Raw genomic sequence first — 24,780 nt, forward strand, 5'->3', positions numbered from 1 at the left:
GAATAAACATGCAGAGACATGATTTAACCACAATACTAATGAGAGGTAGGAGGGGGAGGAAGCAGAAAGGGGGATGACAGGGTGGCTGGGCTCAGAATGGGAAAAGAGCTGGAAAAGGGGGGGGTCTCAGAAAGACCTCATTGAGGGGGATATTTAAAGATGAGAAGGCCCGTGTTTGCATCCACAGGAGCAGTCTGGGTTCTAGAGAAGGAAATGAATCCAATGTGTTCTAGAGAGATAAATAAGGTATATAAGTGACTTTTCTGTTGCTGAGATAAAACAGTATGACCAAGGCACCATATGAAAGCATTCAATTAGGCTTACAGTTCCAGTGAGTTCCATGGTGATGGAGCAGACATGGCACAGGATGCCATCTGGAAAGTAACTCAGGGAAACTCCCTCATTAAAAAACAAAAACAAAAACAAAAACAAAAACAAAAACAGCTGAGAGCTCATATCTTGAACTGTAAGCGGGAAGCAGAGAGCACACTCGGGGTGGCAGGAAGTGTCCGAAGCCTCGAAGCTTACTCCTGTGACATTCCCTCCAAGGCCTTATCTCCTAATCCTTCCCCAACAGTTCCAGCAGCTGGGGACCAAGAATTCAACATATGTGTCTATGGGGGCATTCTTATTCAAACTACCACATAAGAGCAGTACACTTGGAGCTGAGCCAGAAAGGGAGAGAATGGGATAAGTTGAGGATAAAGACATAGCTCAGACTAATCTCCATAGCCTTGATGGTGACAGGCAGGGGGAATCGATGGCATTCCCCGATATCCAGAGAGATTTTACCAAAGGGCTTCAGGTGGTGATCTGAGCTGATTTTCCCTCTTTACTGTTCTGTCTGGCAGCTGGGTACAGAATATATTCTGCATAGAGAACAAGAGCAGGGGAAGAAGGGAGGTTAAACCAACAACCAGATACATGATCACGCTTTATCTCTTCCCCAGCTCCACTCTGTAAACAGCCACAGCCCTGAAGGTACCTTTGGATGCCCAATAGAACTTCCTTTATCAACAACTACATAGATTTACATGTCTCGGCCAGTTCCTTTTTGTTTAGCAGGGATTGAGTCTTAGCCGGCACTGCAACTGTGATATGTGTTTGAATCACTATTTTGAACTTGTAATAAGCAGATCAAACACAAGTCCTACTGTCTTAGAGATTCCAGTCTGGTTTTCACCTACCTTTTACTTTCTGGGAGTCCCTGGGTCTTGGACTGGAGGCTCCCCTATCCCCTGGGGACTGTTTTGCTGGCCTTTGACTACAGCAAGCTGCTCTGTCTCTCAGGACTGCAAGTCATCTTATACATAAACGAAGATGAATACAACCCCTTCCTGGTGTCCTCCACGGGAGCCAAGGTGCTGATCCATCAGCAGAACGAATACCCCTTCATCGAAGATGTGGGAGCAGAGATTGAAACAGCAATGTCCACCTCCATAGGGATGCACTTGGTAAGAGGATATTCACTGGCTTATGTCTAGAAAGGCTTATATATATTTTTTTTACTTTGAATGATGGCTACAGAGGTACAGCTAATGAAAAAGGACGCTGTTTTCCAAGGAAGCACAGATCTGTGCTTTCCAATGGCTACCCCAATGGTCATTCCAGGAGTCATATTCAAGTTTGTGTTTGTGTCTTCCATGTGAGTTAGCAGGCACAGGATGCCATCTGGAAAGTAACTCAGGGAAACTCCCTCATTAAAAAACAAAAACAAAACAAAACAACAACAACAACAAAACCCACCAGTGTTTGTGGAACTGAAGCATCAGATACTAGCTATAGATTTGTCAGTCAAGTAAGGAGAGCAGATACCATGCTTCCAGGATGCTTCCTGGCATATGGTGGAGGGAACGACGGCAGGCTAATACCCACTTAAAGTTATGGAGTTTTCAAAGATACATTTAGCCCATCGCACTTCCAGCAATTTCACTTCACCTGCCAAGAATTCTTTCTACCCTGGAGCCTCTGGCCTTCTGTAACCTAAGTGCATACTGGAACCCACATGCCTATCAAAAGAAGTATGCATGGACCCCAGACACCAAATAACATACCTTATTATTCCACTCTTAATCTTTGCTGCTCTGACAAGAGGGCATGATATCCATTGTAGTTTTCCTTATATTCGTCCTCAGTGAAGAATTTTTTTTTTTTTAACCTGTGTGTAGTGGCATCTGTGTTTAATGTCTCACTGTAAACTCCCAGCCATTGCACCTCGCAAACTTGGTCTCCAGAGCAGTGGTTTCAAAAATCTAAGACATCAGGCTCAGATTTTCTAAACTAGAATCTCTGAAAGATTCGTCAAGGACCAAGATCCTATGATGATCACAAGAGTCAGTACTATCAGAAAATGTGACTTAGAAACTTTAGCAATTCTCAGTCAGAAGTAATGAGGTGAGGTAGTGGGCATTCGAGGCTTGATTGACCCTCCATCTTGTAGTCATCCAGCAGAGTCAACAGGGAGAAAGTATGTAAATGATGGTCACTCTGCGCTGTGAAGGAGAAATGAGGCTGGACGTAGTGAATCCTGCCGATATCCCTACTACTTAAGCAGCCAAGGCTGAAGAGTCCCAGGCCAGCCTGGGCCACATGAGAAGACATTACCTTAAAAAAGCAAATGTAATGTCTTCTCATGTGGCCCAGGCTGGCCTGGGACTCTTCAACCTTGGCTTCTTAAGACTAGTGGTAGGAGGGCTTGATAAGAGCATATCATGGTGTCTTGGTCAGTCTTCTGGTTAAAAACATAAAATTGGATTATTTATAAAGTGGAGAGTTTTGTTTGGCTTGTAATTTGGGGCTGGAAAGTCCAGCACAGTGGTGACCATTGATAAAGGGTCTTCTTGCCACATCGTGACAGGACAGGGGCTCAGGTTGCTCTTCCTCTTCGTATAAAGCTACTAACGCTATCATAGGAACCTACCTTATGCCCTTATCTCCTAATGATCTCCAGAGATCCCATCCCCAAATATTGTTAACACATGAGTTTGGGGATTACATTTCTAACACATGAATTTTGAAGGGATGCATTTGAACCATAGGAATGGGACACTGACCCAAGGGAAGGTGAGATTCAGGGTATGCTATTCTGAGGAAATGTGATTTAAGCATCACTAGTGGAGATGATGAAGTAGAATGGTGGTGGTACCCAGGACATCTGTTCCTTCAGTAGGGGAGAAAACCATTCTGATAGCCATCTGGTGATATAGATGCTCTCAGATGCATATTGCTTCAGACCTTTGTTCTAACATAGGAGATGAGTAATGTGTACAGCTTGGGTTATATAAATGCTGATTTCCCAAAGAGACAAAAACAGCTTGATTCTTCACTTGGATTCTTCAATTGGAAATCCTGGGGTACCGCTAATTTCTCTGTTCACCAAAGAGCCGAAAGCTCTCAGTAGACAACAGTGGACATTTACACCACACCCAATATCCCCCATACTGTTTTCTCTGAACTCTAAAGAAGGACTTGGACTTTTCAACTCTTTCTTCCCTTACTCTTTCACCTGCCTCTTGTAGTGTCTGTAAATGGTTAAGAGTTAAGCAAGCTTTCAGAAATTCAAAAAAAAAATGGATTATGTCCTCTGGATTTCTGTTTTGAGCTTGGAAACACCCACCATGTTATTAAGCAAACACTCTCTATACAAATGGTGGGTAAACAAGGATCCTGGTTGAGTTTTCTGCTACACCTATAGAAAATCAAAGGCACGCAGCAGGGTCAGTCAGCCAGAAGTATGATTGATGACCACGCAGAACAACAACAGAAAGACAAGGATTACTCAGAGGTCAGCAGGGAATCACGAAGAATAAATCCAAACAAACTAGACTTCCTTCCTTTTTCATTTTCCACGTTTGTTTGCTTACTTATTATTTGTTGATAGGCATGGTAAGCTGATAGACTTTGTCAGGGAACTGGTCAATATTTTTTCTTAATTTTTTAAGACCTATATGGCTTAACATGTCCGAGACTTAGAATATCAAAAGATGAACCCAAACTTTAAGAGAAGATAAAATTTTTCAACACACCTGGGCTGGGGAGGCAGCTTGCTGGTAGGCTATTTGCCTAGTGTGTACATTTGCTAGTGCTGGGTTCTAGTAACACACACACACACACACACACACACACACACAATTGATCAATTGTTGATTGATTCATTAATCAACATACATTTGCAACATAGAACCTGTGTCTGGGGAAACAAGGACCCTGTCTGTTTTGTACCTAGTCTCAGATTTTGGAATGTAATATATTCCCAGTAATTACTGGGTGGATGGAAGGATGGATGGATGGGTAACTAGATGGGTGGATAGTCAAGTGGAGGCTATTGGAAAAGCTTCCAACGTGATGAATTCTTGAAGAATAAGTTCCTGCCAAATGATATCAGGAAAGGCTAGTTCAAATAGAGAGCACAGCAACCATAAAAGGGCCATGGGTAAGATGTTAAGACACATAGGAAAGCTTTTTGAACCTTGAAAGCTGAATACAGTGCCACATGCCTGTAATTCTAGCATTCAGGAGGCTACAACAGGAAGATTAGGAGTTTGAAGCCAGGCTAGCCTACACAGTGAGATATTGTTTTAAAAATATCATTTTGATTAAAGTCCGATCAATATGCTGGAGATAGCACATTAATAACAATTCTGGAGAGAAACTGTAAGAATCTTCACTAGGACAATGGCTGTGAAGGTGAGCAGGAGTTAGATGTAGAGAGAGTGTGGAAGCAGCAGGGCTTCACAACTGATGTCATTGAGAACAGCTAGGGGATGCTAGATGGCTATTCGGGTGCTGGCTGAGCTGTGGGGTGGGTCAGTGCCAGGTTTGGAATTAGGTAATAAAAGAGAAAGGGTGTTGAAGATGGCTATGGTCAGTTCAAGACTTGCCCAATTACTTGTGTCTTGAGGGCAAGAGCAGGTGAAGTTAAAATGTTCAGTAAGTGAACCTGGAGCACAGAAGAAAATCTGGGAGGTATTTCCTGGCTTGAAAATAAATGCCATTACCCAAGACCTGAAACCGAACTCTCCACATGAGCTGTTTAGGAGCTGAGCAGAAAGAAAATAGAGGGGCAGGGAAACAGAAGCCAGGAGGAATCTGTGTCAAATAACTAATAGAGAGTCTCGGGAAGGTGTGTCAAGTGCACTCGAGAGGTCAAGCAAGATGAGAGCTGAGAGGAGTTCTCTGGGTTTGGAGACCAAGAGGGCACTGGCACTCTTTGCCAAGACAGTCTGTGGTGGAAGGAGTGGGACAGAAACCAGAGTACAATAGGTTGAATGGTGAATGGGAGTTGAGGAAGTGAGCAGGGGTGGACCATTCACTCCTGGAGGTGTAGGACTGAGTCATGTTGCAGAGAGACACTGCACTGTACTGTAAACCCCACAATATTCCTTTACCTTCAAGTGTACTCATACATTATTTTCACAAGGATAGGTAGGGATTTAGGACTCGGGGGTTTGATTTTGCACTTTGGTTATATGATCTCCACACCTTGGTTACCTCATCTATATAATGGGATAGTGACATAAATGCTGCGCTGTGGCTGGCGATAGTTCAGTGAGTTAATGTCTTCTAGGCACTTGTGTGGCATATAACACGTGCTCGGGGAAAAATGCACTGGAATTCCTGTACATGCTCTGAGAAAAGAGATGTGGCCAGGCATGAGAATGAATGCCTGCAATCCCTGCACTCAGGAGGTGGAAGCAGTCACAGGGTTGATGCCAGCCTGGGGTACACATCAAGACTTGTCTGAGGGGTGGCAGAGATGTTAGGGAAGGTTTATCTTTTCTTTTTAAAAAGCCTTTCTTTTATGAGATACATATGTAATACACACATGATACACATCCATATTACTGTATAGCACTATACTATTGTATCATATATATGAAGAATACTAATTCCACATATATAAAATACACTAATCACTTGCCGTATGTGTTGAAAACATCTTCCCTGGTTTGTGCTTTCCTTTGAGTCTCTTACAGCATTTTGCAATAGAAAGCGCTAGCGTGGCATAGTTGTGACCTTTCTTCCTTCTCTCTCGTCAGTATATCTACTGAGGGTTTCCTCTTTGAGACCAGATACCGAAGTGGATTTCCTTCCAATTATTTTACCACTTCATTCATACTTTAACCAGTTTTATTTCTTTCCTGCAGAATATAAAGTAGAGACTAAGAATATTTCTTCCTCTAAACCTTTTTTTTTAATGTCTTAACTTCTTATTTTGAGCAACTGGTTTTCACCATTAATTGGGACTATATATTGTTTTGCAACACACACACACACACACACACACACACACACACACACACACACACCATTTATAACATACCACAAAATGCAAAGAGTTAAATCACCTGTTTCAGTTACTTTTCTCCTTGTTGTGACTAAAAACAACATAAAGGCAGAAGCAGTGTAAAGAAGGAGGGATTTAACTGGACCTCACAGTTTGAGGATGCAGTCCATGATGGTGAGGAAGAGATGTGAGCAGCAGTGTGAGGTGACCTGTCACACTGTGTCCACAGTCAGGAAGCAGGGGGAGATGAAGGCTGGTGTTCAGCTTGCTTTTCATTGTTTCCTGTATTCAGTCTGAGACCCCAGCCTATGGGATGGTGCTGCCTCCACCACATTCTAGGTGGGTTTTCCCTCTCCAGCTAAACCTCTCTAGAAACGCCTTCATACACAGATGCAGAGGTGTGTCTTCTAGGTGACTCTAAATGCAATCAAGTTGACTGTCAAAATTAAGCATCATGCCACCCATAGTGGCATGCAGGGGAAAGTCCTGCAATTCTTCCCTAATTTTTAAATTTTATTATTAAAATGAAACTTTCCTGAGTATACCCGCTGTAATTTTCCATTTCCTCAGAATTCAAAATATATCACCAGCATTGTTCCACAGCATAGATAGTCCTCCAGTTTCAATGACAACATACAATTTTATTGTGTAAATGTAGATATCATCATGATATTCTGAGTTCCTATGGTATACAGTTTTCCTTTGGTATTGGAAGGAAAGTTGTTGTTCAAATCTTAGATGGTCTTTTAATTAAAAAACAAAACAAAACAAAAAACGGAGCCAGATACCAGGGTGAAAGCTGAAAGATCAGAGAAGCAGAATAGTCAGCCACTAGTTCTTACAAAATCCTCAGCCTAAAGAGAGTGAGTTCCTGTTTCCTCACACCTTTTATACATTTCTCTGCCCAGCATCACTTTCTGGGATTAAAGGCATGTGTGCTTCCCAGTCCTGGGATTAACGGTGTGTGCCACCACTGCCTGGCTGTTTCTAGTGTGGCTTTAAACTCATAGAGATCCAGACAATTTCTGCCTCCCGAGTGATAGGATTAAGAGTGTGTGTTGCCGGGCGGTGGTGGTGCATTTCTGTAATCCCAGCACTCGGGAGGCAGAGGCAGGTGGATCTCTGTGAGTTCGAGGCCAGCCTGGTCTACAAAGCTAGCCCAGGACAGGCTCCAAAGCTACAGAGAAACCCTGTTTCAAAAAGCCAAAGGGGTTGGGGATTTAGCTCAGTGGTAGAGTGCTCACCTAGCAAGCACAAGGCCCTGGGGTCGATCCTCAGCTCAAAAAAAAGAGTATGTGCCACCACTGCATGACCTCTATGGTTAACCTAGTGGCTGGCTCTGTCCTGGTCCTCAGGCAAGTTTATTAGGGTACACAATATATCACCACAGAAATTGCTTCTAAGACTTTTGACTGATACCAAAGTCCACGGCTGCTCAAGTTCCTTGTAGAAAATGGCACAGTATTTGCATACATTCCCCTATATGCTTTAAATCATGTCTAGATTACTGTTAATACCCAATACTGTAAAAATGCTATGTAAATCATTGAAAACCTATAGATGTCCATTATATATGCATTGTCTTAGTTGGAGTTTCTCTGGCTGTGATAAAACAACATGACCAAAAGCAACTTGGGGGTAAAGGGTTTATTTCATCTTTCAGCTTGTAGTCCATCATCCAGGGAAGTCAGGGCAGAAAGCTGGAGGTAGGAGCTAATGTAGAAATCATGGAGGAGTGCTGCTTACTGCTTTGTTTTGGTTGTTTTGCTTTCTCTCATGGCTTGCTCAGCCTGCTTTCTTAAGCACCTGGGACCACCTGCCCAGGGGTGCCAACACCCACAATGGGCTGGGACCTCCTACACCAATCACCAATCAATAAAATGCACCACAGGCTTGCCTTTAGGTGAGTCTTATAGGGCACTTTCTCAATTAAAATTTCTTCTTCCAAGATATGTTTCTAGCTATGTCAAGTTGACAAAAAACTAGCCAGCACATGCATTTCCCCAGACATTTCCTATTCACAAATAGTTGAATCCTTTGGTGATCAAGTTGGTCCCTGTATAGAATGAGGTAGCATTTGTGTAGTACCTACACACCCTATAAATATGAATACTATGTAAATATTATGCACATATGCTGTATTGTTTAGAGAATAATGACAAAGAAAGGATCAACATGTACAATAGAGACAGTTTTATTTTGAAAGATATATTTTGCTTACGTGTGTGCCTGTTCATGTACAAGTGCCCATGGAGGTCAGAAGGTGTCAGATTCCTTAGAGCTGGAGTTACAGGCATTTGTAAACTGTCCAATGTAGGTGCTTGGATCTGAACTCAGGTTCTAGAATAGTATGATCTCTTAACCACTGAGTCATCTCTCTAGTCCCAAGATAAAGTTTTAAAACATCTTCAATCTACAGTCGGTAGATACTGTAGACTCAAAGGGCCAACTACATATGTTATTATTTGGTTTGCTTATTTATTTATTTATTTGTTTGTTTGTTTGTTTGTTTGTTTGCTGTGTTGATGATTACACTCAGGACCTTGAGTATACTAGGCAAGTTCTCTACCAGTAAACTATATCCCGATGTCTTTATTTTTTATTTTGTTTTGTTTTTTGTTTTTAGAGACAGGGTTTCTCTGTGTAGTTTTGGATCTTGCTCTGTAGACCAGGCTGGCCTTTAACTCACAGAGATCCACCTGGCTCTGCCTCCGTAGTGCTGGGATTAAAGGGGTGTGCCACCACTGCCCAGCCCCATGTCTTTATTATTGTCATCATTGTTATATTTATTTTGAGACAAGGTCTTATTATGTAGCCCAGTCCAGCCTTGAACCCACCACCCTCCTGCCTCAGCCTACTAAGTACCTGGGATGTAGGCAGTACCACACCCAGGCCAGTTGTGTACTGTAAGGTTACAAGTTCAGTGTCTGATTTCTCTGTAATAAAAAGGCCATTTGCTGCTGTAGTTAGGCCTGTCTGTTGGATTGAAATGAATCAAGAGGGAGGTAAACTTTTAAAAGTAAATTGAGGCCAGTGAAGGAATGCATTGCAGGCTAGGCCAATGCATTTAGTCTTGAATCACCAGGCCATGAGGACACTGATGGGACAAGATCTGTAATTTAGATGGAAGGGGGTGGTGGGGGAAGATACCAAGGAAGAGAAAGTGGGGGCAGAAAAAAAATGGGTGTCTTTCAACGATCCCTGTGAGGGACAACATCAAGCAGATCAGACAGGGAAGAAGATTCAGCTGGTTCAAAGATGCCTCTCTGCATTGCCTGCTGACTGAATTCAACGAAGGAGAAGTTTCTAGAATGAAGCTTGGGTTTCCAGCTTGAACAGCTGAGTAGACTACGGTGTCACTAAGCTGAGGAGGTTTTAGGTGGGTGGGGGAGATTCTGAGCTCAGATTTAGACAGTGCCACTTAGCGTTTCTCTGTATGTACCATCTTCAAAATAGTGGTTTCAAACAATCAACAAGTATGAGATCATTCTGTGGGGCAGACAGTGCATTGGGTTCATCTGGGAAGTCTCTCTGAACCAGAACAGACTACGTTGACCTCAACCTCAATGCTGCTTGTGGCGGGTAAGGTCCGCTGGGCCTCCTGGTGTCTCCGCCCTTCAGCCTCACCTCAGCAGCTGACTGGCTTGGACATGTTCACATTGGTGACACAGCTCCAAGGTCAGCAAGAGAAGGCTAGTTCTGATATGCAAGCACTTTTCAAGTATCTACTTGTATCAGGCTCTCATCGGCCAAAGTGTGAGTCACGTGACCTACCCAGCTTCAACTGGTGAAAAGCAAACTTTATTTCCTTATGAGATGGTAGGACTTGGCTAAATTTTGCAAACTCCCACAGACATGGTATGTTTAAGATATTTATGGACCACCTAGGCAGAGATTTCCAGTGGCCAATTACGTCTCAGCAGAAAGGTTTTGGCTGGAGGTCAGCTTTGGGGACACCAGTCCCTTGTGCTGCACTTGGAGAGGATGAGTCACATATAGACTGTGCACATACTCTAGTAGTTAAAACTGACCTTTGTGGGGAAGTTCTGTGCTAAGCACTTCCTTAGCATTAGGTTCAATGAGTCCTCACAACAATTAGCAGAGGGAGAGAATGAAGAGGAACTCTAGAACCATGGCACTTTCTCCCAGTGGCCATATGTGAGACTATTGCCGCAATATTTTTTCCCCTGGCAAAAACCCAAGTGGGGTGTGTGTGTGTGTGGTGTGTGTGGTGTGTGTGTTTATGTGTGTATGTGTGTGTGTGTGTGTCTGTGTGTGTGTGTGTGTGTGTGTGTGTGTGTGTTTGGCTTTTTGAGACAGTGTTTCTCTGTGTAGCACAGTCTCATGCACTTCTGATCTTCTACCTCTATCCTGTGTGGATATCCTGCCATGCCTGGTTTATGGGTTGTCAGGGACGGACCCCCAGCTCTGTGTAAGCACTCTATTAATGGAACCATAGCCTCACTCCTCCCCAGTGTCTGGTTTGTTTGACTTTTTTTCAGACAAGGTTTCTCTGTGTAACAGCCCCGGCTGTCCTGGAACTCACCCTGTAGACCAGGCTGGCCTTGAACTCACAGAGATCCTCCTGCCTCTGCCTCCTGAGTGCTGGGATTAAAGACATGTGCCAGCACTGCCTGCAAGTGTTACATTTTTAAAGGGAGAAAAATCTCAGATCAAATACATTTCCCATTACAGAACAGGGCTTGGCACCAGTACAAAAACCCTTCAGAGTAAAATAAGAAAATAAACAATTCAGTTTACAACAAAAAAGTGCTGAGAGCTAGGAAAGCTACAACTTGAGTCATCAGGTAGGGAGACACACTTGTGAAACTGCAACACTCAAAGGCCAAAGCAGGAGGGTTACAAGTTCTAGGCCATCCTGGACTACATAGTGAGACCTTGTCTCTAAACTGAAAAAAGGGAAGTGATGGGTAGGGAGAGGAAGGCAGGAGTTCCCCATTGACAATCCCCATTTCTCTAGCTGAGAATTACCAACCTGTGATGACGTCACACGCTACCACACCAGGGCAGGCTTACTGTTTTCCCTCCCTAGCAGCCTGAGCAATGCATTGTGAGGGAGGTGCTCTCTTCATCCTCAGAGAAGAGAGGGTTAAGCAAGATCTCACCATACCTTGTTTTATTAGAAAGTCGATTTTTTTAGACATTCAATGAATTCACTTGATATCTTCCTTACTTTTCTTCTTGCTGTGACAAAATACCTGGCGAAAGCAACTTAAGGATAAAAGGGCTTATTTTGTCTCCCGGTTTGAGGATGCAGCTCATCATGGTGAGGCAGGAAGGGCAGTGGGAGTGGCTGGTCACATTTCATCCTCTGTCAGGAGACACAGGGATGAAGCTAGTGAGTAGTGTGGCCATATTCAGGATTTCTTTTCTCCTTAGTTAATCATTTCTCTGGAAATATCCTCACAAATGTACCCAGAGATATGTTTTCTAGGTGATTCAAAATACTGTCAGGCTGACCATCAAAATTATCGACACCTTGTAGGTAAGAGACTTACTGTAAGCAAATTGTAAATTGTTCTCAGACAACATCAAAGCTTAGGGAGGTCAAGTCTTTCGACCTGAGGTAGCACCGCTAGGATCTGAATTCTGACTTATTGTAACTCTGTGCCCCGCTCCCCATTTCTGACTGCATAGCTAGTGAGCCTGTCACTGCAGCTTGGGAAGGGACAATTGGCCATTGACCATAATGTGGTTGCTGCAGAAGGGGTCACTTAGGAGGGCTCAGAGTCCTACCACCTTGGTGCATGGCCAGATAAGATAGTCAGGGTTGGGTCCTGGATTCTGCTTCTATGAGCAGCATATGGCACTGTCTCAGTTACATCCTCTGGAGCTAGACGGAATGAGGGCATCCCTTTCGCAATCAGGAAAATCTTCCATTCCCGAAAGTCTCACCCTGAAATGGGCACAGTGGAAATCGATTGCAGTATTGCTCTGGGTGAGCTGGGAGACCAGTTTGCTGACTGCAACCCTGTAGTGGCCCTGAGACAGGATGTAGTTGTTGCCCAGTTTTGACACAGGCTGCGGGAAACACAGCACCACCTTGAGCAGCCTGAGTTCTTTTTAGAGACCTTTACCTGGGGAAGCCAGGAGCTTGAATTTCACCGCAGAATAGAATCTCAGGATTGGTCAGTATGAATCAGAATTGGAGATGTGGCAGGGCTGGAAAGCATCCTGGCAAAGTTCTTCCAGCTGAGTCTCTGGAGGAAAAACCTCCACCTACCAGGAGTGAGTGAGGAGAAAGCCCTGAACCACCTAAGGCAAACACAGACCACTGGGTCCTGAGGCGTCATTTGGAGTCTATGACTTCTATGCTTTCTGAGTCCCTGTGGACCGCCTGAGTTCCAGCCACCTTTGCAGTCATTACTTGGCTCACTGAAGCACACAGACCCCCTAACCTGGATGGCAGATGGTGTTCTTGCTTCAGCAAGCAAGTAGAGCCTGTGGCAGATCCTGGCTCTTGTGGCCATGTCAACAGGATCCTGGGCCCCAAGATTCCTAGGGAGCTTGCAGCTCAGAACAGTCCAGAAGGTGACAAGGAATAGAGGTGTCCTTGGGGAGAGCTACAGGTTGGCTTCTCTGCATCATATTTCCTAGTCCAGCCTTGGCAGACACTAGAATCTCTAAGTGGATTTGCCATTCAGCTCTGAGTCTATTGATTCTGTGCTGACTGGAAACAAGCTCATTTCTTATTAGTGCAAATAACAGGTTAGACAACAAAGTTATGGCTGTCTTGTCTGTCTGTCTGTCCAGCAGGATGAAGCAGCCACTTTCCCCTTTGCTTGCCTCTGTTGTTCCAGAGTTTCAAAGTGAGCACAGCCAACTGCCCTTCAGGAACTTGCAGTTAATTGAGGGAGACTAATGAGTCAGCAGATGAATTACAAAACAAACACAGAGAGAGAGAGAGAGTAGCCTTTCCACATGCTTCTGGTCTGTTTCTATCTGTGTGGAGCCTCCCCGTTCTTTGTGATGCCCAATTATCAACCTTTCTTTTAGAAACATGCCATCCTATGCCTCTTTAGCCCTGATCAAACAACAACAGTGTGCATGGGTGTATGGGTGCACACATGCGTTCTCACATGTGAGCAGACTGCAGACCCTCACTCTAGGCTTGCTACATTTCTCTTTAGTATTTGCTCCTCTTAAGAGATGTTATCCCTCCCCATCCTTATGTACCTGTTTGTTTGTTTGTTATTGTTCATTTAGTTTTTTGTTTTTTTCTTTCCTTGTCATGTCTGGATTGTTTATTTGCTTTGACAGCTAGATAGTAAGCTGGAGGCAAACTTGGTGAGCTGCTGTACGTGGATGGAGAGGGCTTTGAACTTTGAGTGGTGATGCTGTACCTCCTCCTATGATCAGGCTACTAGTCTGTTTTCCTTGATACTTCTAAGAAAGTCAACATCTAGAACCAGAAGGAAAGGAAATGGGCCCTGCTGAAGGGCCTGGACCCTTAGGCATCTCACAGCCCCACAATTCTTTCTAACCTTCCAGGCCCCCTCCCAGCAGATAAACAGATGGCTCCTTACCATTCTGGAAGCCCAATTCAGGTTTCTCAGTAGGTGCACAGGGTGGTTTTGGCTTAACTCCTTTTCTGATTTCTTTCCAGAGATCTTTCTTCCTGGCCCCTGTGCTGGGAATTGAAGTCACACAGGCTAGATTAGAGCTCTACTGCTGAGCTACATTCCCAGCCCCGGAGATTTCTCTCTTTTGCCACATTCCAGGCACAATGACACCCCCCCCACACACACACACACTTCAATCTTTGCTGCTCCCTCTGCCTGGCACCCTTCCCCCAGTTCTCCACAAGGCCAACTCCCTTTTACCATTGTGTGTTGAGTCAACACAAAAAGGTGTATGGTGGTATTTTGTGTACGCTCTAACAAATAAAACTTGCCTGAAGATCAGAGGCAAAGCCGGCCACTAGTTAGCCATAGAGTCCAGGCAGTGCTGGCACACACCTTTAATCCAGCACTTGGGATCTCATGCCTTTGCTCCCAGTATTGAGGCACACACGCCTTTAATCCCAGCACTAGGGAGGCTGAGACAGGAAGTGATATGGCTCAGTGGAGAAAGGAATATAAGGTGGGAGGAGAAAGGAGTTTGGTCCCTTTTTGGCTGAGGAGTTGGTGAGGTGAGAGGTGGCTGTGGCTTGTTCCTCTTTCTCTCTGATCTTTCAACATTTACCCCAATATCTGGCTCCGGGTTTTTATAAAGACCAATTAGGAATTGTGCTACAAAGGTGCTTTGTGAAGCCATGTAGGGAAAGCTGGTGACATGGTCCTGGTCCTCATCTCAGTCTGTTGCTGTGATAAAAACAAACAACAAAGAAACAGACAAACAAAGAAACAAACAAAAAACTCACCTTGAGCAGAAGCTGTTAGTGGAAGAAAAGGCTTATTTGGCTCATAACTCCAAGTTATAGTCCATCATTTCCGGGAAATGGGAGATCCCAAGCACTGCCACATCACATTCAGTCAAGGGCAGAGAGAAACAATGCACCCATGCTGCCTGCTTGCTTGCTACTCAGATATCCCTCTCTACTCTTAAACTGTCCAAGGGCCCAAACCAGGGAATGGTGCCACCTACATTCAGGGTAAGACTCCACCCTCCCACACTCACACCCACAGACCAACCTGAGAAAGATAATTACTCGGTTGAGATTCTCTTCCCTGGTGACATTAAGTTGTGGCAAGTAATATTTAAAACTAATTATTGTAGGCCAAGAATTTGCCAAGACATAAAGAAGAGAAAGAGAATGTATTGAAATACCTTGCAAAAGCAAGTAATGTTCCAGAGAGAGCCCAGACCACTCAGAAGGGGTAAATGTTCTTTTATAGCAATTAAGTGGCAAGTTATTTCATTTTACCATTAAGCAGGCCCATATCTGAGGGGAAAAACAAACCCTTCTTTATCTTGTTGAGTAGCAAATTTTACAGTTTTTCTGGAGCCTGGACAGGTAAGGCATATGGCTCTAGCTGTGCATGTGAAAGATTATAGATCAAATGACTATGACCTAATCATAAGGTATATGCATTTTGCTCTTCATTTCGGTCATTGCCTCTACCAAAGGGCCTTTTCTCAGAGATGCCTTCCTAATTGCTGTGGAAGATTGACTGTCTCATCCTCCTGTGTCTTTCTACCCGGTGTCCTTGAGCATTATCCGAAATTAATCTCATTTAAGAAAAATGTGCATGCATGCATTGATACATAGAGGTCAAAGACATGTCAGGGGTTTGTCATATCCCTGGGTCTTACACTTCCAGGGAGTCTTCCGTCTACCTCCCATTTCCCAGTCAGGGTGCTAGGATAACAGACACAGGTCTAGATGTAAAACAAAGATGACTAAACTGCTACACAACTCCAGGGAGGCTACCTAGAAAGCGGGACCCTAGGAAAGATCCAGGGATCACCCAATGACAGAGAAATGGATGAGATCTACATGAACAACCTGGACGACAGTGGGAGTAATGAAGGGCAAGATTTGAGGGAAAGAAAGCTTAGGGGAGCAGGAGATCCCAGCTGGATCAAGAACAGAAAGGGAGAACGAGGAATAACAGACCATGATAAATGAAGACCACATGAGAACAGGAATAGGCAGAGTGCTCGAGAAGTCCCCAGAAATCCACAATGATATATCCTCTGTAGACTGCTGGCAGTGGTCGAGGGAGGGCCTGATCTGACCTAGTCTGGTGATCAGATGACTAAACATCCTAGCAGTCGTCTTGGAACTCTCATCCAATAATTGATGGAAGTGGTTGCAGAGATCCTCGGCCAGGCCCCAGGTGGAGCTCCAGGTGTCCAACTGTCGAGAAGGAGGAGGGACTGTAAGAGTGTGAATTGTTGAATCCAAGATTGCAAAAAGCACAGGGACAAATAGCCAATCGAATGGAAGCACATGAATTATGAACCAACGGCTGAGGAGCCCCCAGCTGGATCAGGCCCTCTGGATAAGTGAGACAATTGAATAGCTTGATCTGTTTGGGAGGCGCCCAGGCTGTGGGACCAGGACCTGTCCTTGGTGCATGAGCTGGCTGTTTGGAACCTTGGGTTTACACAGGGACACATGCTCAGCCTGGAAGGAGGGGACAGGACCTGTCTGTACTGAATCCACCAGGTTTAAATGAGTCCCCAGGGGTGTCTTGGTCCTGGAGGACATGGGAATGGAGGGAAGGGGCTGGGGGGAAGGTGGGGGTGGGGGTGGGAAGGGGGAGGACAGGGGAACCCATGGCTGATGTGTAAAATTAAAACACATAATAATAATAATAATAATAATAATAATAATAATAATAATAAACAGACACAGGTCTACTGTGTCCAGCTTTATGTGGGTTCTGCAGATCTAAACTCCGGTCTTCACAACAATTTATCCACTGAGCTATCCCCCCCCTCAGCTCTATCCCATTGATTGACTCATAAGCTGGTAAGATAAGGTATCGTATCGGCCACTGGCTGTACACCCTTCCAGAATACCTGCTCAATGAGAGCTGCGCCCTTATCAACCTTGCTCAGTGTGGATTTCATGGTGTCTCCAATGGCACCAGACAACTACTAGGTACTTGATTAACTTAGGTGAGTAACTAAATGGTTACTCAGCTTCAGAGGGGCCCTGTCATCTGGATCCCTAGGAAGGCATAGATGACTGTGTGCTGTTGTAATTGCAGACAGAATCCTTCAAGCTGAGTGAACCCTACAGCCAGTGCACTGAGGACGGCAGTGACGTGCCCATCATGAATATCTACAATGCTGCCTACTCCCTCCAGGTACGGCGTGGCAGGGCCCTCATCTCTGGGTCATGGCCTGGATCCAAAAGATGAAGTTATATCTAAGCTGAGGTGTGCCTGGGACCAGGAACTAGGAGGCTGCGGATATCTGGGGTTGGTCCAAAGACCTCAAGTGCAAATGATGCCAGCTGATTCCAGTCTTCTTCGGTCCTCTGTAACCAGAGCTTAATTGACTTACTAAGGTTTATGTGGAACACAATGTACAAGGCAGACTGGTCTACTTGCTAAATGGGCCTTGGCAAAGGATGGACGGGAGGGAAAGCTTCAGCAGGAGACGCTGGCCAAGGAGTCAAAAGTTTGGCTTCCAGATACATGTGTGCCGCATGACTTGGGCAAGTGCATCCCCTTGACAGTCACAGAATTGTGCCGGATCAGGGTGAGCTAACTGGCAGCTCCTGATCTCCTCCAGGTCACACGCTGATTGCTCTAGCCAGAACGGCATTAAAATTCAGGAAATGCTGCAAGAAAATCCCTATTTCTAGCTTCTCTTGGAAAAAAAAAAAAAAAAAGACATGATGATCTGGGAAGCCATATCCCAGCAGGATGAACCACAGGAGAAGCCAAACCACCACATTACACAAGCCTTAGAGTAATAGAGATCCACAGATCTGACCCCCATAGCATATGACACCACTGGCCCTGTGGGCATCGCAGTTTTCAACCCCTAAGTGCAATGAGTGGTGGACCCTGACACCTCCTCTCACAGGCTGGAACTCTGAGGTTGGCCTCCTAGTGGGATGCTAGAGAGCCCACAGATATCATCTTGGCGGGATATAAAGACCGGAGGTCGGGGCAGGGGCTAGGAGATGGCTCAGGTAGTAAGGCACTTGCCTCAAGAAAGCACAAAGACATGGGTTCAGACTCTCGGAACCCACTTGAAAAGCCAGGCATGTGCCTGTAACCCTAGCAATGGCAAGATGTAGGGTGGAGTCAGATGGGTCCCTAGAAGCTCCCAGGTGGCTAACCTGGTCTACATGGCAAATGAGGTTCCAGGCTATTTTATGTTAGGGGGGATGCTGACACTGACATGAAAGGGGAAACTGGAGCAGCTGCCAATCAACAGTGAGAAAGAAGCACGGTCCTGACAGTCCACTAGTCAGTTCTAAGTCCTCCACACTGGACCTCTCAGGATTACGACCACACTACCCTGGAAGCTTCTAGTGTAGGGTAGGGGCTTCAAAGCCAAGCTATTCAGGTTTAAATCTCAGGGTTTTTTGTTTTGTTTCTAAGACAGGGTCCTATTATGTATCCCAAGATGGCCTTGAACTTATTATGTAGCTCGGGCTGGCCCTCCAAGTTGCTATGCCCCTGCCTCTGCTTTCTGAGTGTTGGGATTTTAGGTGTGTGCCACCACACCTGGCCCAAATGTCAGTTTCGATATCGGCCTCCTGTGTGACCTCAGGCAAATGACTCAGGTCGCGGCCATGTCTTTTTTCATCTTTGAGTTAAGTACAATATTACTCCACAAGATTGTGGTGAGCATGAAATACATGAATATATTAAAACATTTGTCCTCAGTAACTTATCACTGAACATTACCCAGGGCATCTTTCTAATGAGCTCACTTTTAGGGGTTGTCTAAAGTTCATTTGATTGTAGCATGAATTCTTGCAAGCAGATGTCTCAGGCTAGCAGTCCCTCTTTGTGAGGAAAGAGGTGTGTTTGTACCACCTCTTGGCTCACTTCTGACGGAAGCTAAATTCCATGCTGGGCTTCCTAAACAAAACAAACAAAAAAAACAAAACAAACAAAAAACCTTGATCTTTAAATTTTTTTTAACCATTTTGTTTTCTTTAATTTTATGTGTATGTGATATGGCCTAGTATGATAGGAAAAGGCTTTGGAATGTAAGATATGCAGGCAGGGAGTTCTTGACCTCTGCCTGCAAGGAGGCTGAGAACATTCTTGGGTATTCTCTTTCAGATCTGCCTTTATTCGTGCTTCCAGACGAAGATGGTGGAAAAATGTGGCTGTGCCCAGTACAGCCAGCCTCTGCCTCCAGCAGCCAATTATTGCAACTACCAGCAACATCCCAACTGGAGTGAGTGATCCCACCTCCAGGCTTGCACATCCCAGGAGGGGAATCAGCTTGGCCCAGCAATGGGCTGTCCTGTCATCTTTTGAGCCCCCGTCCTGACTACTTTTTGCCTGAAGAGGGCGTTAAAGGCGCTTTCCATCACCAAGCCTGGCTTGGATTATACTTTTCAATTATGGACTAAATGCTATGTCGCACGCAGCCTGTGCTAACAGCTTGTGCACATAGTCAATTCTAAAAGGCATTGTTGATAGCAGGGAATAAAGGTTCGAAAAGATTAAGTCAATTACCTGAGGACCCACAGGAAAGAAGTCACAGAACTGGACCCAAGGGTAGCCTAACCCCCAAATCAGGTCTTTGTTGTTGTTTGTTTGTTTGTTTTGAGACAGGCTTTCTCTGTGTAGCCCTGGCTGTCCTGGAACTCACTTTGTAGACCAGGCTGGCCTCAAACTCAGAGATCTGTCTGCCTCTTCAATGCTGGGATTAAAGGCATGCGCCACCAAGCCCAGCTCCCAACTCACCAGAAAAAAGATACAATTTCCTGACATCACATTGGTTCTCCCTACTCCCCCAAAAGGCAGCATTTGTAAAAGGTGCTGAAATAAATAGCTAGCACAAGATGGTGGGAGCTCCACAGGTAACACTGGGAAGGCTGCTGTGCCCCAAAACTCATACTACCTTTTACCCTGTCCCCCAGTGTATTGCTACTACCAGCTGTACCAGGCTTTTGTTCGGGAAGAGCTGGGCTGTCAATCAGTGTGCAAGCAAGCCTGCAGGTGAGTAGATCTGGAGGGATAGGTCAAGTAGGGCTGTGCTAGGCCAGCAGCCTGTGTTCACTCTATGCCCTTCTCCCCTAAGCTTTAAGGAATGGACACTGACAACCAGCTTGGCACAGTGGCCATCGGAGGCTTCCGAGGTAAGCTCTATTCCCACGTCCCCCACACCCACCCCCAGAGCCCTTGGTGTCCTCAACTATTCTACTATGGCAGGGAGGGGCATAGTTCCCAGTTGGGTAGACCTAAACTGCCAAGACCAGAGAAAGGGAGTATGTGTGGCTGAAGAAAAGGGCAGTGGGTAGCCTTAGGCCCATTCTTTCTTTCTCCATCATAGAAATGGTTGCTGAATGTTCTCACCTGGGACCAAGGCCAGCAAATAAACAAAAAGCTCAACAAGTAAGTTTGCCTCCACCCAGTTCCCTCTGCCTCTGTCCGCCGCAGGCTCTGGGCCCTTGCTTCCTCATTGCCAAGCCCTCTCCTGTCCATTCGTTCAATCATTTAGTCAACAAATATTTACTGAGCTCCTCTCATGAACCAGGCCCTGCTCAGACTTTTGTTTGACCATGATCCACCGTATGAAATACATTGTTGCATTGTGGCCCATTGAGTCTATAACTGGAATAAAGCATGCAACAGTATTTCCTTATGATGTACAAAGCCCTTGGGCTGGTGTTCAGTTGGCACACGATGCTCTGGCCAAATCAATTGTTTACAGTTGTCTTTCCATACCCTCGGGGGATCTGTTCCAGGACTCCTTCATGAATACCAAACCCTCTGAATGCCCAAGTCGTGTATGTGAAATGGTTCCCCTTTGCATATGACCTACCACATCCTCTCATCCATTTTAGTCATCCCTGGATCCCTTGTGGTACCCAATGTGATGTAAATCCTATGGAAATAGCTATCATATTAGGTTGTTCAGGGAACCTGGCACTACATGAGTCTGTTCATGTTCAATCTGGATGTAACTATTTTTCCTCTCAAAAATCCCCCTCCATGGTTGGTTGAACATATAGATTCAGAACCAACAGACATAGAGGGAGGGTGAGTTTCCCTCTGTGTATAGTGAGGTTACTATACACCAGTCTGATTGGTTAGTACCTATACCATCTCAACTAGCAAACATTTTGATATTCCTTTCAATATATTCTGATATTTCTTCATTTTTTTCTTTTTTCTTAAATGTTTTTTAGACAAGATCTTATGTAGCCCAAGTTGGCCTCAAACTCACTATGTAGCTAAGAATGACCTTGAACTCCTAATCTTCCTATCTCCACACACCAAGTACTGGGATTGCAGTCAAGAACCAGCATGCCCAACTTGGCCTAATCTGTTCAGTTGTGTAGCAGATACTACCATAGTCCAGTAAACTTGCTTTGTGACATGCTGGTGTATCCTGACTTACAAAATAGTCCTTTTAGTATTCTATCTTTTCATCCTACTTGTATTTTTCACAAAGAAATTCATTTCTGAGATACTTTTGGCAAAAATTATCTAGGCCAGGGATCAGGAATCTCAGCAGGTGGAAGAAAATATGGAAGAGACTACACTCACCTTTGCGACCCAGGAAATGTAAATGCATTCTGGCCATTCCTATGTCCCATCATAGAGTATTCCCCAATAAAAGCCAATCTGGTTTCCAATCCAGAGCATTAAGGACCAGGAGGTGTGTGAGTTTTAAGGGGAAATGGGGGCATCCAGGTGACCAAGCATGCTCTCTGCCCCTGCCTCCACACGGGCTTTGTAGTGAATAGATAGAGATAGAATTAGCTCATCAGTAATCCCCAAATTTTGAAGCCAAGGCAGGAGGTTTGGGAGTTCAAGGCAACCTTAGGTTACACCTTGAGATTCTGTCTCAAATAAATATAACAAATAAAGAAACAACAACAACAAATAGAACGAGACTGAGCATTTTGCAAACAACTATTGCAGACCAGTGACCCCCTAGCCAAATCTAGCCCAGTTAAATCAGTCCTTTATTTTCAGCTTTTCCTGAAAGATTAAATGTTCTATGAACATGTAACTTCCTTTCTTGTGTCACATGAAATGGCTATGTAACAGCAAAAACTCTGAGCATGAACCTTCCAGTTCCTTTGTCCTACCAGGAGAGAGTTTAGAACCATAGTTAAGGGCATGACCTTGAAGCCAAATGGGTCTGGCTTTGAACCAGCTCACTCAACAGTCAGCTATGCAGTGAATGAACCCAATATGTATCTTAATTTCCACACTGGTGTGGTAGATGGATGATTAAAACACAGCCCCCTACCTCAGAGAGACATTGGGAGAATTGCATTCATTCACTCAAGGGTCTTCCAACAGTGTCTGGCAACATCAGAATGTCTAATAGATGCTAGGTGCTATTATACTCATCACTATTACCTTAGCCTGCCTGCCTCTCTCACTTGCACCACTGACCAGTGTCCTATAGGAGTCTGAGACTGCAGTCCAACAATTACCAATGTCAAAATCTAATGCGAGGGTGGCTGGGTGAACTGGAATGTCCGGAGGTTGAGAAACAGTTTTTTGTTTTTTTTTTTTTCAGTGAATAGATGGCCTGAGAACTAGGCCCAAGTTGGAAATGCACTCTGAGGTATAGAAAAAGACCTGGGGACAAGGTTCTAACACCCTGAGGGAGTTCAGAGGACAGGCCATGATAGGGGCTTGGACAGGAGGAAGATGGTAGCCATGCTGAGGGGCTGCCATTTGGCAGGAAGCCAAGGCTTTCCATCCACCTGGGTCCCACCTGTTGGAATTTGCAGGACTGACCTGGCCAAGCTCCTGATATTCTACAAAGACCTGAATCAAAGATCCATCATGGAGAGCCCAGCCAACAGTGTGAGTAGTCTGTTTATTCAACTTGTCCCAGTTCCATCAATATGACTATCTACCAGGTCTCAGGGAACAGTCAACTTGAGGGGCACTGACCTGATGCAGGACAGCTGCCAGAGGGCAATTAAGCCTTAGAGAGGAAGCCCAGAGAGAGAGGAGACAGGCCTGTAGCTGAGACCAATTGGGAAAAGCCCTCCAATTGCCCTTTTGAGATAGGGTCTGACTAAGTAGCCCAGACTGGCCTTAAACTGGCAGTCATCCTTCCCTGTGCTCCCTGAGTGCTGGATTGCAGGCATGTGCCACTACTCTCAGCCTTGAAGTTACATGCTCTTCCTTGCAGATTGAGATGCTCCTGTCCAACTTTGGTGGACAATTGGGCCTGTGGATGAGCTGCTCGGTCGTCTGTGTCATCGAAATCATCGAAGTCTTCTTTATTGACTTCTTCTCTATTATTGCCCGCCAACAGTGGCAGAAAGCCAAGGATTGGTGGGCTCGGAGGCGGGCACCTCCCTCCCCTGAGACTCGTTCCAGCCATCAGGGCCAGGATAATCCAGCTCTGGATACAGACGATGATGACCTGCCCACTTTCACCTCTGCTATGCGCCTGCCTCCAGCTCCGGAGGCCATAGTGCCTGGCACACCACCCCCCAGATACAATACCTTACGCTTGGACAGTGCCTTTTCCTCCCAGCTCACAGACACCCAGTTGACTAATGAGTCCTGAGACAGAATCAGAGAACAATCATAGTCAAAGAAGACTCTCCTCCTGACACAGACTATCCTTGCTTTGGGCTTTTGATACATGACTAACAGCCTGCTGTGAACAGGACATGGTCTGGGAACCCATAGAAGGATCTAATGGGCCCTGCCCCAACACTCATAACTTCCAGGATGAGCTATACCCTGCAACCTGGACTTGGCACTTCTGAGCAGAAGAGCCAACAGTAATGGCCTAGGCCAACAGTGAGCTCTTCACAGGATCCTGAGAGAAGTGTGCTTCCAGAGCCCTGAGCTCAGGAGTTCACCCGCAATATCCCTGGCCTAGGCTGCAGCCCAAGCATGTGGTCTTGAGTAGCAAGGCTGGCCAGCCACTGCCTGATGTGTGTGACAAAAGAAATTAGTACCATCCTTGGATCCCAACTGTTGGTTGCTGACCTAAGTCATTGACACTGGGACAAGGTGTACTCTGTGCCCTCAGACAGAGAGTTGGCCCAGGGCCTGGGAGCATGTTTGGAGAGGGCACAGTAGAGAGAGGCCAAGGGGTGTGGCAGGATGTCCCCACTCTGGGAGCAGGGGGGAGTAGTAGAGAAGGGCCAGTTAAAGGGCATAGCTAGACACTCCTGCCAAATGGTATTCCCATAATCTCAACTCAAGAGTGATATGCTGGGAGCTGTGCTAAGCACTTATGTAAATCACCCTAGGGCATGACAAACACCGGCCTACAGGCCCAATCCTTTATTTTGTCTTTGAACTGAGAATATGTGTGTGTATGAGTGTGTGTGTGTGTGTGTGTGTGTATGTGATGAATATGTGTATTTATAATTTTTTATGTACACACAGCTAATATATACATATATATATATCAAAAAGAGAGTATTTTGTGACTCATGAAAATTATATGAGATTCAAATGTTAGTGTCTATAAATAAAGTTTTATTGATACACTGTCCTGCCATTTATTTATACTTTGTTCATGGATACTATGCAAGCTGAATTAACACAGCTGAGTAATCAACATTGGCCTTTTCTGGAAATAGTTTACTGAATCCTGGGTTAGGCCTTTAAGGAAGTATAGAAACTAGAGCAAGTTAATTGTTCAAGATGACATAGCCAGAAAGTTGCAGAGCTGGGATTTGAACCCAAGCAGCCTGACTTGCTGGCATGCACTCTCTCATTCCCCTATCTGAATGCCATCCCTATATGCATTAAGTATGAAGCTGATGTCACTTGTGGTGGAAAGAGGAGGAGGCCTAGCACCCAGGATCTAGACTAGAAGAGGGTCCTTTGTACACAGATCAGAAAGACCTGTATTTGGGGACTCACTGACACACA

General features: G+C 45.1%; 1 protein-coding gene across 1 annotated transcript in view; it reads left to right on the forward strand.

Annotated features, from left to right (window-relative positions):
- Window positions 1-24,390, forward strand: part of Scnn1g (sodium channel epithelial 1 subunit gamma) — a 35,421-nt gene extending 11,031 nt beyond the window's left edge. The window contains exons 6-13 of the mRNA XM_036206960.1: window positions 1,291-1,454; window positions 16,969-17,067; window positions 19,012-19,129; window positions 19,821-19,899; window positions 19,982-20,039; window positions 20,234-20,295; window positions 22,659-22,734; window positions 23,069-24,390. Coding sequence (XP_036062853.1) covers window positions 1,291-1,454; window positions 16,969-17,067; window positions 19,012-19,129; window positions 19,821-19,899; window positions 19,982-20,039; window positions 20,234-20,295; window positions 22,659-22,734; window positions 23,069-23,452 — 1,040 coding nt within the window. The 3' untranslated portion in view covers window positions 23,453-24,390. The remainder of the gene's footprint in view (window positions 1-1,290; window positions 1,455-16,968; window positions 17,068-19,011; window positions 19,130-19,820; window positions 19,900-19,981; window positions 20,040-20,233; window positions 20,296-22,658; window positions 22,735-23,068) is intronic.
- The last annotated feature ends 390 nt before the right edge of the window (window positions 24,391-24,780 follow it).

Source organism: Onychomys torridus, chromosome 1 (genome assembly GCF_903995425.1).
Source record: "Onychomys torridus chromosome 1, mOncTor1.1, whole genome shotgun sequence".
NCBI classification, from domain to species: Eukaryota; Metazoa; Chordata; class Mammalia; order Rodentia; family Cricetidae; genus Onychomys; species Onychomys torridus.